The following is a 14,972-nucleotide window of genomic DNA, read 5'->3' on the forward strand; positions in this document are numbered from 1 at the left end:
GCAGAGCATGGGCTCTACGCGCACGGGCTTCAGTAGTTGTGGCATGTGGACTCAGTAGTTGTGGCTCGTGGGCTCTAGAGCGCAGGCTCAGCAGTTATGGCACATGGGCTTAGGTGCTCTGCAGCATGTAGGGATCGAACCCGCGTCCCCTGCATTGGCAGATGGATTCTTAACCACTGTGCCACCAGGGAAACCCCGCTTGTTCACATTCTTTGCCCAAGTTTCTATTGGATTTCTTATATTTAGGAGATCTGTACTAATTTGGATACTAATCCTTTGCTGGTTATATGGATTACAGCTACCCGAGTCTATGACTAGTCTTCATCATATAAACATTTTAAAATTCATTGTAGTCATATATGTTCCTTCATGGTTTGAATTTTTTAGGTCTTATTTGAGAAATCCACCCTTAGCCTAATCTTCTCTAGTGTTTCTCCTTCTTACAATTTTAAAGTGTTTACTTTTCATGTTTGGTTTTTCAGTTTATTTGGAATTTATCATTATGTATGCTGTGAAGTAGAAATCTAATTTTTTATCTTTTTTGTTCTGGATAGCCAATCATCAACACCACCATTTACTGAATAGTCCATTCTTTCCCTGCTGCTTCTACTCCACTGGTCTATCTGTTGATCCTTGCACCGATACCACACTATGTTATTTACTAGAGCTTTATGGTAAATTTTGCTATCTCATATGGGAAGGTGCACCTGTTATGCTCTTAGTCTTTTGAAGCTGTACCATGTCCATGAATCAGAAGACTCATTATTATAAGATGTCAATTCTTCCCAAATGGACCTATAAGCTCAATACACACTCAATCAAAAATCCTAGCGGGCTTTTTTTGGGTGTGTGGAAACAGGCTGATTCTAAAATTTACATGGAAATGCAAAGGGTCCAAAATAGCCAAAGCAATTCTGAGAAAAAAAAAAGAACAAAGTTGAGAGGACACAGACTACCTGATTTCAGTACTCAAGATAATGTGGTATTAACATAATTTCTGGACTAGACTATTTCCAGAAATAGACCTGCACATTGGTGGTCAACTGATTTTGACAAAGGTGTCACAGTGATTGAGAAAAAGATTGTCTTAACAAATGGAGTTGGAACAACTGGGTATCTTTATGGAAAAAATAAACCTCAACTTTACTTCTTAATATTTTGAATTTCTGCCATATCTTTTACATTTCCAATATTATTTATGACTGCTCATACAAGTAGCTCAATCTTGCTATAGATTATTTTATTTGGCTTCTCAAAGAATCATCTTTTGTTTCTCTTGATTTCTATTTATTATTTTTAATATTGCCTTCTTTTTTTAATTTTTGGGTTTACTCTCTTGTATTAAGTGTGTCGGTCTCAGCTAATTGGTTTTTAATTTTTCTCTTCAAAAGATATTTTAAATTTTCCTTTAAGTATAAATTTAACTGCATTATTCAAGTTTGCTATTTTCCTTTTTTATTGAGATTTAATACTAAATATTTTCTGACATCTACGAGTGTATTTTGTTTTCGTAATTAACTTTTTCTAAATTTTTAGTTCTGATAAAATACACAACATAAATTTATCATCTTAATCACTCTTAAGTACATAGTTGAGTGGTATTAAGTATATTCATAATACCATCATCTCCATCCATCTCCAGGATTCATCTTGTAAAACTGAAACTCTAGGGGCCTCCCTGGTGGCGCAGTGGTTGAGAGTCCGCCTGCCAATGCAGGGGACACGGGTTCATGCCCCGGTCCGGGAAGATCCCACATGCCGCGGAATGGCTAGGCCCGTGAGCCACGGCCACTGAGCCTGCGCGTCTGGAGCCTGTGCTCCGCAACGGGAGAGGCCCCAACAGTGAGAGGCCCACGTACCGCAAAAAAAAAACCCTGAAACTCTATACCCATTAAACAATATTCTCCATTTGTAATTAGTTTTTAATATTATTGGACTGTACTCAGAAAAGGTGGTCTGTTAAAAACAACAACAAACTCACATGCAGATAACTGAGAGCTGACTTCAATAATCAATACCCAGGGAAAAAAATAAGTTTTACCAAAATGACTCCATCAAATTTGAACTGGCACCACTAAAGTTAGAGCAAGGAAACCACTTCTCCACAACAGAGGAATTCCAGGGAGCTGTGCGGCCAAGCTCCTGCTGGGCCCATTCTGGAGTAGGCGGAGCTACAGAAACAAAGAAGCAGAGATGGAAGAGGAAAAGAGGCATTAGAAGCAAAGCAGAGAATTCCAAGCACTTGCTCCTCCCTTGGACTGACCGCATTCTTCTAAAGGACATCATTAACAATGTTCCTTCAGCTGCACCCCCAATCCCAACAGGCCTATGCTGTCTATGAAAAATGTGCAAACACAGGCTTCCTGACTGTTCCTCAAACACACCAGACACACAAACCTTGGCACTTACTGTTGCTTCTACAATGTTCTCTCCCTATCAATTCCTTCAAAGCCTTTGCTCGATATCACTTTTTTAACAAGGCCTGTTTAAAATTACAACCCTCCTATTCCTTTTTCTCTGCTTTATAACTATAGCACTTAACTCTTTCAAACATACTATATAATTTCCTTATTTAATTTATTGTCTTGTCTCCCCTGACTAGATAAGTTTCTTAACAACAGAGACCTTTTTCTATTTTCTTCTCTAATGTACTCCCAGCCCCTGGAACAGAACCTGACATACAGCAGGCACTCAATAAATCTACTGAGTAAATGTGAATGGAAGAAATATCAAATTGATTATATTTATATCTATCTAGCATAAATAAGGTTTGTATCATATCAGTAACAGTGCAAAAAGTGGAAGACAGAATCATAACAGTTTTACATGTAGTCTTTATTAAACATATTAAAAACCAGGTTTCCTCTTATACCTTCGATTTCAAAATGGTTTCAAAGAGCCTTTGGCCTCCTCAGAATTGCTTCAGGATTTCTATAAATAATGATTTAAACTGCCAGAAATATTGTAGCCTACTTTTATCTGTTTTATAACAGATATTGGGCTCTACTAAGAGCACATTGAAAAAAAGTTATGTTGCTAGAAAAGATGGTAAACCACTAACCTAGAGTATGGTAGTTATTGCTTCAGAAGCTTACCTGAGGTAGCAGGATCTTCAAGTGAATTGTGAATCTGATTCAATACACCATCCACAACCTCAGAAAAAAGGGAAGCTGAATCCTGGGGGCTCTCTGCCACAACCGTTTGGAGAAAATGTCTTTGAAATTCAGTCTCCTTGGTGTGGAACACAGTGAGAATTGTAGCACTGGCAGAGAAGGGGGAAATAACTCCAGTGATGGGGGGCCAGCCTTCACCAGGGTCCACACTGGTAACCTACATAAAAAGATCTAATTAGTTGGCAATATTGTTGACATATGTCTAAAAAGGCATGTAGTTTAGTAAAAGACAGAATGATAGTTTCACCCAATGATTAATATAAAAGAGAAAACTGGAAAAGACAGACTTCACGGATATTAGTGCTAGCATTGAATTTACTGATCATCTAATCCTAATTCCTCAATTTACAAAGAAAAGCCTAAGGTTATTAGGAATATTTACTAAGCACTTATTATGTACTTATTATAACTCAATGGATTCTCATAACCACTCTGAAGTAAAAATGATTATTATCAGAACTTCCCTGACGGTCCAGTGGTTAAGACTCTGTGCTTCCACTGCAGGGAGCATGGGTTCGATCCCTAGTTGGGGAACTAAGATCCTGCATGCCATGAGGCACAGCAAAAAAAAAAAAAAAAAAAGATTATTATCCTCATTTTATAGAGGAGGAATTGAGGTTGAGGAATAAGCAACCTGTTTGTCACCCAGTTAGTTAATAAGAGGCAGAAGCCAAGAGTGTATGAATTTGAAACCCATGCTCTTAACCAGGAATCAATTCTACCACTTAAGGGGATTTATTCAGATCACATGGTGGGCAGCAGAGCTGTGATCTAATCCAGGTCACCTGACGCCCTGACTCCAGTGCTCTGTCAGAGCACACAACTCTTAGAACAACAACTGTCCAAATGACTACCCAGTTTTTCTCTGGAATGTTTTACAGTGGAATCCAGAAGATAAAAGCTTTCTGAGCTTACAAAAGCAAAAGACAAAGTAAGGTAAGGAATTACTGGTAGTTAAAAAATTAGCATCACCTTTATATCAAATCTGGGTATGTATGTATTCCTTTTCAGAAGACATTACTAAATTTATGTCAAATCTGGGTATGTATGTATTCCTTTTCAGAAGACATTACTAAATTTGTATAACTACTGGACACTAGTATATCTAATTTTACAATGTAGAGGTTTTTTTTAAAATGAAATATATTTATTACGTAAAAGTAATAAATACATAATGCAACATTTAAAAAATGAAAAACCACCCATCACTTCACTGCCCTAATATAATCATTCCATTTGGCTCACTGCCTCTTCCCTATGTGAATATAATTTGGTTTAATTGGATTCAAGGTACATGCAATTTTTATAAGCTGTTTCTTCACTAATGAGCATTGTCACGATGCTATAATACTTGCAAAAATATCATCTGTTTCACTGAGACTGTATTATGTAGGGCATTCCTTGGCATTTCATAAATGCACTTATTTCACTTTACCAGTGTGTTATTAGACCAGAATAACTTGCCACGTGGAAGATACCTACCAGATGTAACTCTTCAGCAGTCAGCCTGTTTACCAGCTGCTGAAATAACATCCTTTGAGTTGATTTGTTACCCTCTGGACTTTGTAGCATCCAGCTATCAGTGCCCAAAGTGCAGCTTGTTGGGAGGGACCACTGGGTCACTGTGCCTTTTAGAAAAATTCTGACTGGTTTCTGAAAATGTCTCTGATGTACGGCCAAGGGCTCTAGAGTAACTGTCCATGTTTCTTGAATCTCTTTGCCTGTTAGAAATAAAGAATATTGAAATTCTAATATAAGAAGTAGCTCCTAATAAGAGATTTAATAGTAAGAAAAAAAAATTAGACTGCCAGCAGAGGTACTAGTATTGTCACTTAGTTCACACTTCAACCCTCATTCTACTGCTATCATAGTTAAGTTCATTCAGTTTTACAGGAAAAGCTGTATATGACTGGAATTACAATGGTGTGACTTGATTTCAGAACTTCTCAATAATTATGACTTAGAAATAAGTATTCAAGCAATACACACACACAAAACCCACTGCTTCTTAAATCCATAAAATACAGTGCATCCTATCTTACGAGTTTAAATTCTAAGGACCATGTAAGACAAAACTGCTTTCCATGAAGAGAGATGAGGTTCCCTTAACATCTTTCTTTCACTACCAAGCAGTGTTTCCCCAGCTTTAGTAAAATCCTGGCTCAAAGTTTCAAAACTACTCTTGAAATTTCCTTAAATTGTCCATAGTGTATAATATAGTTTTATGTACATATCTCTATATGGTATTATTTATGTGACTAAATAATGATTCAGAAATTAGATTCACTATATAGCAAATCATATGATAAAGCAAATTTATGAAGATTCCAATATGCTGGCTCTTCCTGGTACCAGGCACCATTTTCTGCTTCAATTGACTAATTTGTTATTTCTTCTCTGAGTCAATCACTGATTTTCTATGATCTTCAATTTATCAATCTCTTTTGTGAAGCAGTGAAACCTTACTACCCATTTGCTTGGGCACCTGAACAATATTATCCTTCTTTGCAAAAAGTTGGGAAACTCTTTAAAAACATTCACTTGTCCTTTTTACATGGGCTTACAGTTGTACCAAACTTCAGTCCTTTCCTGTGGTATCTCTGATTTTGCTTAGATATCTTTCAATGACAAGCATTAATGGAATGCCTAGGCTGCTGGAAATTCTAAAGAATTCATGGGCCTGACTTGCAGAAATGAATGAAACCCAGACCAACCACCCCATCACCACTCCTCCCCCACCCCCGGCCCCAAGTATTATTTGCTTACCTTCAACAGGGAAAAATAATGTTCCTTCCACCCGTGGAAATGAGGCTTCATACTCAGGAGAATTATAGAGCAAACAGTTTAAAGTGGAATCAGTTGGCAGAGTTGAAATCCATGAAGAGAGGTGAGGTTCCCTTGACAGCTTTCTTTCACTACCAAGCAGTGTTTCCCCAGCTTTAGTAAAATCCTGGCTGAAAGTTTCAAATGGCAAGACAGTGCCTCCTACATGGTGGAGCAGTTCACATACTGTCCAGTACCCAAGGTGGTCCGGAGATTCCCACAACTAAAATAAAAATTACAAAGAATCTTGGGTTATTGTAAGTTAGGCATTCATAAAGCTAAGGGAAATCAGGAGAAAGTAAAGTTGATATGTACATTAAAGGATCAAATTACACAATTAATGTATTTGTTGAACCAAACACAAATAATGGCCAGCATCCCATTACTTGCATAACTGCTATATAATATGCCTTCAAGAAAGCACCTATTTAGTGAAAATAGCACTTCAATTCTATCTTCTGTCAAGGAACAGAAGTGATGCAACTCACGAGGGAAAAAAATCATAAAACGTTAGAAGGAATGCAAAGTCATTACACATTAATAAAAAAAATCATGTCCTCCACAACACAACAGCAGCCAAGTGTCACAGGAGAGAGGCAGGAGCACCTCCTTTAGAGGGTGATCACCAGAGACTCACCCACCCTGCCCGCACCCACGGGTCTGTGTGGAGACCAAACAGGTCTTCTCAGTTCTATCTTCAGTGTTTTCACTAAACTCTGGACTCTTACTGAAGCTTACAGAGTCTGTGCTCTGCCTCCAATCTTTCCTTTGTTTTAAGAAGTATTCTTCGAAACTACATATCCAATCATGCTACTTCTGTAAAAACTCTGAAGGGCTTCCCACTGCCCTACAGTATAGCCATAAAGCCCTTTACAACCCAGCTCTAAACAATATTTCCAAACACATTATCCTTCCCTCACCCATCCCTACCTTCCAGGCACACTGAACCATTTGCTGTTTCCTGAACATGCCACATTTTACAACGCTTCCATGTTTTTGCTGGTTCTGTTTGCTGTGTATTCCCCTTCCATCTTCACCAACTGGATGCTTATTATACTTCATTACCTAGCTCAAACCCTGCTGTCTCTGTAAAAGCCATTCCTCACTCCTTCACACATAGCTGACTCTTCATCCAACCTTCTTTCAGCAAACTTTTATTGAGCAACCTTTATGTGCCACTGAGATAGGCTGGGACATGGGACCCTTTATTGGAGTGCTTGCACCTGGACAAACAAATACAAAGAAACTATAAGGGACTAAAAATAACTGCATGCAGTCAGGGCAATTATGACAATAGGATACAAAAAGGCCACAAATCAACTGCCATTTCTGAGGTGCTGAGAGCAAAAGCAGGGTACTGAGCATGATCCCTGCACACAGCACCAAGGGGGTGCACAGATCACCTAAGCTACGCCTCCTGCCCAGCCCACCAATCTGCTCCTACTACACCCCCATTTAAGGAACCAGGCCCCTGCCCCTCTCTGGGGGGTAGGAAGGGCCCCTGTTTCTTGTTCTTACTCCCTTGTGCAGCACGAGTCCCAGTAAAGCCTTGCCTGAATTTCTCATCTGGCCTCTTATCAATTTCTATTGATTAAAGAGTCCAAGGACCCAGGATGATAATACCATGAACTAGCAAGACATAGTTCCTGTCTTCGATGATCTTAAAGTCAAGGGTGGGGTGAGTAAAAAAGCAATAACCCGAAATATTTAGCTCAGAATCACAATGTACCATGACAATATGCAGGTACTATGGGAACATAAAGGCGCACCTACCCTAGAATACATTGATCATGCCGCTTTGCCTACTCCACAGGTGAGTTGACAACTGTGAACCACAAATTGCTATGTGAATGTGAAAAATTAGAACTAGAAGGGTCTTCTAGGTCCTCTCCAAACTTTCCATTATATTGAAGTTCAAAGGGTGCCCAAGTTCACAGCAAGGCAATGATAGTCCAGTCTAAGAACCCACGACTCTCTTGGGTATTGCTTTTAAAATGAGGATGGTGATCCTGATGAACTTGGATGGACCCTATGATGAATCAACTGAATGGTTTTAAGATCAGTGTTAAAGAAAAAAACCAGGAAAGAAAATATCAGAGCACAACAGAAACTATCACATGTAGTGAAGATAAGTAATGTACTGCCAAACTTTTGTTTTGGTTATGCCTATCAGTTTGGAAAATGCTGTGATAGATTAATCAATTAGTATTTGATGTTACCATCCATATATCCACACCTGTGCTCACTGCCAAGGGGGAGAATGGTAAGCCAGTTCAACTATCATAGATCCTGATTAGGATTTTCTGCCAAAGGGAAACAAAAAAATTGTTGAAATTATTTCAGTCAGAGGACCAGCCAGGAAAAAAAACTGCTTGGCAAATGAAAAGTAAAACTTTAAAAGGAGTTGAAAAGGACATAAGCTTTGATTAAAAATATATGAACATGATAAAAAAAAAACCCACAACCAGTATATAGATTATGGCTACATTTTTCTTTTTTATGTACATTATGGGCTAAGTAACAGACAAGTCCTAGTGGTAGTTTCAAATTTAGGGATTTATAAACGTCCACAAGACTATAAGCTCCAAGACAGCAGGGACCACATCCGTCTGGCTCACTAATGGTGCACCCAGTACTCAGCATACCTCGCAGTTTGTTCAACAACAGGTATCTGCTGAGTAAATCAGGGTTAGCATAAAGTGGAAAATGTGAGAGAGGTCTCTTATGCTCCCTTCTATCCTATATCTTTGCAAGATATATGTGTGTTTGGATTCCCTCCTCCCTGAGTCTGTTTCTCCCAGTTTTACTTCCCAGACTGTAAGCTCCACATGGCAGACCCTGGAATTTCTCTTCTCTTCTCTCTACCCTCATAGTGAGAGCTCCCCAAGGACAGAACCTAAGTCTCCCTTTTGCCTCCACAGTGCAGCTAGGCAGAGGCTTTTGAACAGGAAAAGACAGATCTACACCAGAAAAAAAATTCCAGAAAAGCTTAAGATTATCTGATGGGCTTTTTCTTATGGGAAACAACATAACAGATGTAAGAAGCCTCAGAGAAGACCCATCTCCACAGATGATGGGATGTGCAAACTGGAAGAATCTTTAAAAAGATCCTGTCAACCTACTTATTTTAATGCCATTCAGAAAAGAGAAAAAGAATCTCCAAGCCCAATCTGCTAAGACTTATTTCTAGCCAATATTTGATAAAATACAATTCCAGCATAAAGTCTTTGATGTGATTTAATATCAACTATCCCAAATCGAGCCCTTATGTGTTGTGTATTGTGTCCAACACCTGATTTGCTGCCTTAAACAAACTAAGTTTTAGGATTCCACTTTCTCCGTCAATGTTTACCATTCCCTTAAACACTTTTGCCTTTTCCTTTTCTTTTGACCAGCCACTGCTGCCTTACATTGCATTTGCTAAGTCTTCCTTGGGCTTTGCATGTGAAAGCAATTTGGAAATTTTAACCCACTATATCACTACTTGTGTTAAGTATCTGCTCATTTCCCATTTGCAACCTTGCAATTTAACCCACCCCCACTTTAGTGACATATGTTTCCAACAGATGCAATCACATCTTTCACCTGGTTAAGCCACTTTCCCAACTATTAGAACAAAATCCGAATTTATTACCTTGGCCCTACAGATATGCCTCTGCTACCTTCTAACTTCCTCTCCTACTGTGCTTGCCCTTGCCTACTAGTTTTCAGCATTCCTTGCCTTTTTGTTTCTGAAACAAACTAGGCTCATTTCCAGCTCAAATCTTTACACTGGCTCTTCTCTTTGCCTGGAAAGTTCTTGCCCAACCTTCACTATCCTCCTTCACCATTCAGTTCTCTGTTCAAAAAGGCCTTCCCTGACTACGACCCTATTTACAACTGTCTCCTGCTTCTACTTCCTCTGCCCCACCGTCAGCCCCTTACTCAGCTTTATTTTCTTGAGAGCATTATTTGAAATCCTATCACTTGTTTATCTGTTTAATCTGTTAACCATACCTGTCTAATATATCTTCCCCCAGAAGATAAACTCCACTTTGCTGACCACCGCATCCCCAGCAGCTAAAACAATGTAGTCGGTACTCAATGTAGTGGCTCCTCAAATGAAGTTATTTATTGACAAAGTGAAGTGACAGAAGGAAAATGATGGAGGTAGAAATTTATACTTATCACTGGAGCAGGGGCTCCACTGCCTCAACGAAAGTCCAAATTAGCCATTTAGGACTGTAAGTACATAAGAATTTGTTCATTTGGTCAACAAATATTTTCTGAACACCTATAACAAGCAACAACACATCTGCAGGAGATACAGAGATGTGTGTGCCTGCCTCTGAGGTTATTTCTAGGCTAGATGGAAGGTGAGGGACTGCACGACTGGAACATATAATGGAGAAAGGGTAAGTGCCACAAAAGTGTTTGGAAATTCAGAAGTTGAGATTGAGTAGTTGCCATGTGGGCAAAGGCCCTAAAGAATGAGTGTGATTTAAACTGGCACAGAAGAGAGAGCAGTGGCGTTTCACTGCTAAAACAAAACAAGCCGTCAAGGCCTGTTGGCCAATTAAACTGTTTCAACAGTCTGGAATAAGGGTCGTGTGTAGGAAAGATTAAGTCTGGGAAGACAGATAGGGCCCAAATTGTGAAGGACCTCAAACGCATTGACTCAGGTTCCGAGGACCTACCTATCCCGTTGTGATGAATGTCCCTCTTTGTGACCCCAGAACTTTCCTTCTGAAGGGACACCTGTTGGTCATGTTAGTCTCATTCTGGGTCCACGGGCTGCTCTGCAGATGCTGTCAAGTTCTGGTTCATCAGCACCAGCACCACGTACTAAAATCTGAGTTTGCTGTGTAATCTTACCTTAGGCCACTCGGTGGTATCCACCCAGTACAAGGTGATTTTTCGGGTTATCATGACTTCCTGGACTCTCTTGGGCAGCAACTTGTCCATCACCTGCTTAGGAGTAGGCGGCAGGCGCTGGGCCTGGGCCTCGCACCCGGACACGAACTGCAGCAGCTCCCTCTGCGAATGCGGACACGGGGCTAGGAGGAAGACGGCGTTCACAAAGCCGCCGAGCGCAGACTGGGCCTCCTTGGCCTCGCCCTCCACGTCCAGCAGTCTCCTCCCGCTGCTACGCAGAATCGGCTTCGTGGGCGATGTGATCTCGGGCCGGTCCCACTGATAGTCTAGCAGCGTCTCCATAAGGGCACTGTGCGTGTGGGTGGCCCTGGGCGCCGGGCCCGGCAGGTGGGCGCCGTGGGCGCCATCCCCGAGCCTGGCCTCCAGCTCCTCCTCAAAGTCCTCCCAGGAGCGAACCCCCAGCTCGCGGAAGTCAGACACGCGGGAAGGTCGGCTCCGCGCACCCTGAGAGTCAAAGAACCTGAAGGCCCAGCGGACCCTGGCCAGGCCGAACCTGCAACTCAGGTAGGTGAGGAGGCGCAGGGCGACCCGTCGGACTGGGCTCTCACCAGCGGCGCCTCCCGCGGTGTCCAGCAGCAGCATTACGTTGTGACAGCAGGCCATGTCGGCCGCGCAGCCGCCTCAGGGTTAGAGCCGGGGCCGGCGCCGCTCTCTCCTAGACCCTCGCTTCAAAGAACCAGCGCCATTCTCTGCTTCTCTCAGAGACCCTGGTCGAAAGCCTCCCGCGCTCTCCAAGCGCTGCTGGCATTGGCGGAGCTAACCCCCAAGGTCAGCTCCCACTGGTCGCTTGCCTTACGTAAGTTACGTGAGCAACTTTCATCCTTGGCTCTGATTGGAAGGGTGATGGAGAAGAGCCCTGCTTGATTGGTGGACTGCGGGACGGCGGGCGGGACGCTGTGTTCCGAGAGAAACTTAACGTTCATTGGCCTGGGCCTTCGTTTTAAAATTTAAAGAGGCGGTGCTGGGGGCCTGTGGCTTTAAGTTTCTCTTTTACGAAGGAGGACTGAGGCCGTGCGATGGTACGGGGAGAGGTTTACTAAGATCTGAAAATAGTAGGGGAAGAGAATTTGGGATGGTTTGAATCGAACTGGTTTAAAGCCACCCTAGACTTTCTATGGAGCGAGATCTGATGGGGAAGACAAATTTTCTGTAATTTAAGAAAAAAATATTAAAAATTAAAAGTTCACTTCCTTTGCCCTAGTAATTTCTAAGCGTTTCTCTTGAAGAAGGTAATCGAAGATCAGGATAAAAGTTTAATTTGAGAAAAAAAGGAAACAGCTTGGGAATGATTAAATAAGGTATGGTGCACCCCCAAGGGGAACATCGTGCAGCTTTTTAAAGTAATGTTTTTATATGTAATGTTAGATGGAAAAAACTGCAAAACCGCACATGCAATGAGATCCCCAAATTTTCTATCTGCCTATGTGTATATTTTTAAACTGTTAAGATAATACTGTGTACTGAAAGTTTTTTAATTGTATCTGGGTAACGAGATGGTGATTTTTAAAAGTTTTTTTTTCTTTTAATTTTCTAAAGTTCTATATTTTTATTTTACTTTTACATTCGAGGAGGGGGGGAATATTCTTAATGAAAAGGATCTTTTTGTTGCAAATAGAAGAATCCTCAATTGTAGAGAAGGTTGTGACTCTAGATGGGAGAAATCCCTATTATTGGTTCTAACAGCAGAGGAGAATTTAAACTCTCTCTAGCTAGGACTGGCCTACCTTTAAATATCCTTCCAATCCTGAGATTCTCTGAACCAGTTGTTTCAAGAAAGACCACCAATGATACTTTGTAGATTGTCAGTTTATTTTATTCATGGACTTTTCCTGATCCACCGACTGTCATTTTAGAGTCACAAACATTTTTTAGTCTTAATGTGTCAGGTGCTTACTAAAACTGTACACACCCATTGTGTTGTTCATCATTCAACAAATAGTCATTACAGGGAACAAAAGAGCTAACTATACTTCCCCTGGGAAGCTTACATTCCAGTACGGGGAGCCAAACAAATAAGTAAAAGATAAAATATGTTAGGTGGTGATAAAATCTTTGGAGAAGAATTAAGTGGAAAAAAGAATATGAAGTAGGTAGGAGTATGCAGGATAGGGAGAGAGGCACCGTGGACATCTGGGAGAAGAGGGTTTCAGGAAGAGGGAACAGCAAATGCAAAGGCCCTGGGACAGGATTTTGCTCCCTATTTGCCAAAGTAAACTTCTAAAGAGTTATTAAACTCATGCTTTTATAAATAGAGGAAACTGAACCTCAGAGCAGTTGAAGAATCTCTGCCATGATTTTATACACAGCAGAACCACAAATGGAATCAAATTCAGATTCCCAAAAGCAGGTTCCCGGGGTGCAATGCTTGCAACCTAGACTGAAAAACCAGCTTCATAAGGAGGGACTTAGTATACTTTTAAGAGTAAAGTTGATTGGTTAGGTCTTCACTGAAAACAGTGACAGGATCTGGCTATTTAATCCACATTTCTTCTTCCCTCTCCATTCAACAATCTCCCTTAAAGATTGTGTTTATTTAATATTTGTTTTTCTTTCTCTCCCTGTCTTCTACCCTTTTATTTAGTTAACGAAAAGTTATTGCCTATCTGCCTACTGTTAGTGGAAGTGAGGGATGGATGTAAAGGAAGGATAATATTTTTCCCTAGGAGGAATTAAAAACAAAAATACATAGAATGCTTAAGAGACAGTTCAACGCTAAACCGAATGTTTAGTATTTCCAAAAGAAGAAACCATCCAAAAAGAAACCACCACAGTGAGCTGGGGTTTCCAGATATGCCACCCTCACACCAGGCTGGGAAGGATGAGAGTGTGAGAGAAGCATTTTATCATTGCTGGAAAATTTGGATGCCTTTAGGCACCAGACAGGTAAAGGAAATGAGACATGGTGGGCATTAGTGATAAATGGGAAATAGAGGGGGGTGAGCTTGTGGCCCAAACACATTCAAAGTCTCTTTATTTAAAATAAAAGACATTTTATTTAAAATAAAAGTAAAAAACGTCCTTGCCATACTGCTTAACTAATTTAAGTGAAAACTCAGCAGCTGAGCATCTTTCTTGTAATGACAAAAGTAAAATGATTCCTATTTTAAAGAGGTCACATATCAATCAAAACAGCAACTTGCTAAATGCTTATTTCTATACTGTGAAATAAACAGCAGAGGAAATGTTCCGCATCACTGTGGACAGTGGTGGAATATTTGGACTAAAGTGCTCCAAAATTGGAGCCAAATGCAAAATCATGATGAAAAATAGAGATATACATGTCCTTAATTTTTTTTTAATCTTACCAGAGAAAAGGTTAAGGCACTGGTCTGTCCAGTTAGATACTAGAAAACTACGCTCCCACCCCCACTGGAAGATATCGTCATAGTGAGAGCTAGTTTATTGAGTGTTCACTGTGTACTTGACAGTATTTTGCAGAGGTTTCATAGAGCAGGTAAACATTTATCTGAGTTTTTATTGTTTATCAACTGTAGGATAATATAGGTAGTGAGATTTTATTATTTTATGTCACACTAAAAGAAAAATTCAGCCAATTATAATAACCCAATGTTTCCTAATCACTTCAAATTTGGGGGGTTTATATATGAAAGAACTCCTTTAGATTTATGTAGACATAATTTTTAAAAAATCATTTATCACTCTTGTACATATGAAAGAAAGAAAACAAGAATATAAGCAAAATTAATTGGTTAAAGTATTCCTAAAACTTCTTCAGAATCCCAGTCAATCACTTTTCAATTCATTCTCCAGGGTCCATCTGTTTTCATAAACTATCATCCATCCTGTCTGCCGTCAGGAGTGTTGGCAATACAGTATTTCTCAAAAGAATGCTCCACTACTGCCTCTGGTAGTTACTTTCAAACCATTCTCTCCCATTCTGCAAGTTCTGTCACACACCCACTGACCATGACACCTACCTCACTGCTCTCACCGGCCAACAGATTTTTCATAAAGGAGAGCAGAGAAATGAGGTGGTAGCCAGGGAAAGGTTTTGTGTGTGTGTGTGTGTGTGTGTGTGTGTGTGTGTGTGTGTGTGTGTGT

At 40.4% G+C, this 14,972-nt stretch overlaps 1 protein-coding gene across 1 annotated transcript in view; it reads right to left on the minus strand.

The window, feature by feature from the left end:
- The window catches only part of TICRR (TOPBP1 interacting checkpoint and replication regulator), a 53,005-nt gene extending 41,492 nt beyond the window's left edge, over positions 1 to 11,513 (minus strand). Inside the window, exons 1-5 of the mRNA XM_029239567.1 lie at positions 10,851 to 11,513; positions 5,940 to 6,219; positions 4,656 to 4,894; positions 3,096 to 3,330; positions 2,042 to 2,171 (exon numbers count right to left, since the gene is read on the minus strand). Of these exons, the coding sequence (XP_029095400.1) occupies positions 2,042 to 2,171; positions 3,096 to 3,330; positions 4,656 to 4,894; positions 5,940 to 6,219; positions 10,851 to 11,513 (1,547 nt within the window). The remainder of the gene's footprint in view (positions 1 to 2,041; positions 2,172 to 3,095; positions 3,331 to 4,655; positions 4,895 to 5,939; positions 6,220 to 10,850) is intronic.
- Positions 11,514 to 14,972: the final 3,459 nt, after the last annotated feature.

The sequence above is a fragment of the Monodon monoceros genome, unplaced genomic scaffold (genome assembly GCF_005190385.1).
Source record: "Monodon monoceros isolate NGI ecotype Baffin Bay Population unplaced genomic scaffold, NGI_Narwhal_1 Super_Scaffold_21, whole genome shotgun sequence".
Lineage (NCBI taxonomy): Eukaryota > Metazoa > Chordata > Mammalia > Artiodactyla > Monodontidae > Monodon > Monodon monoceros.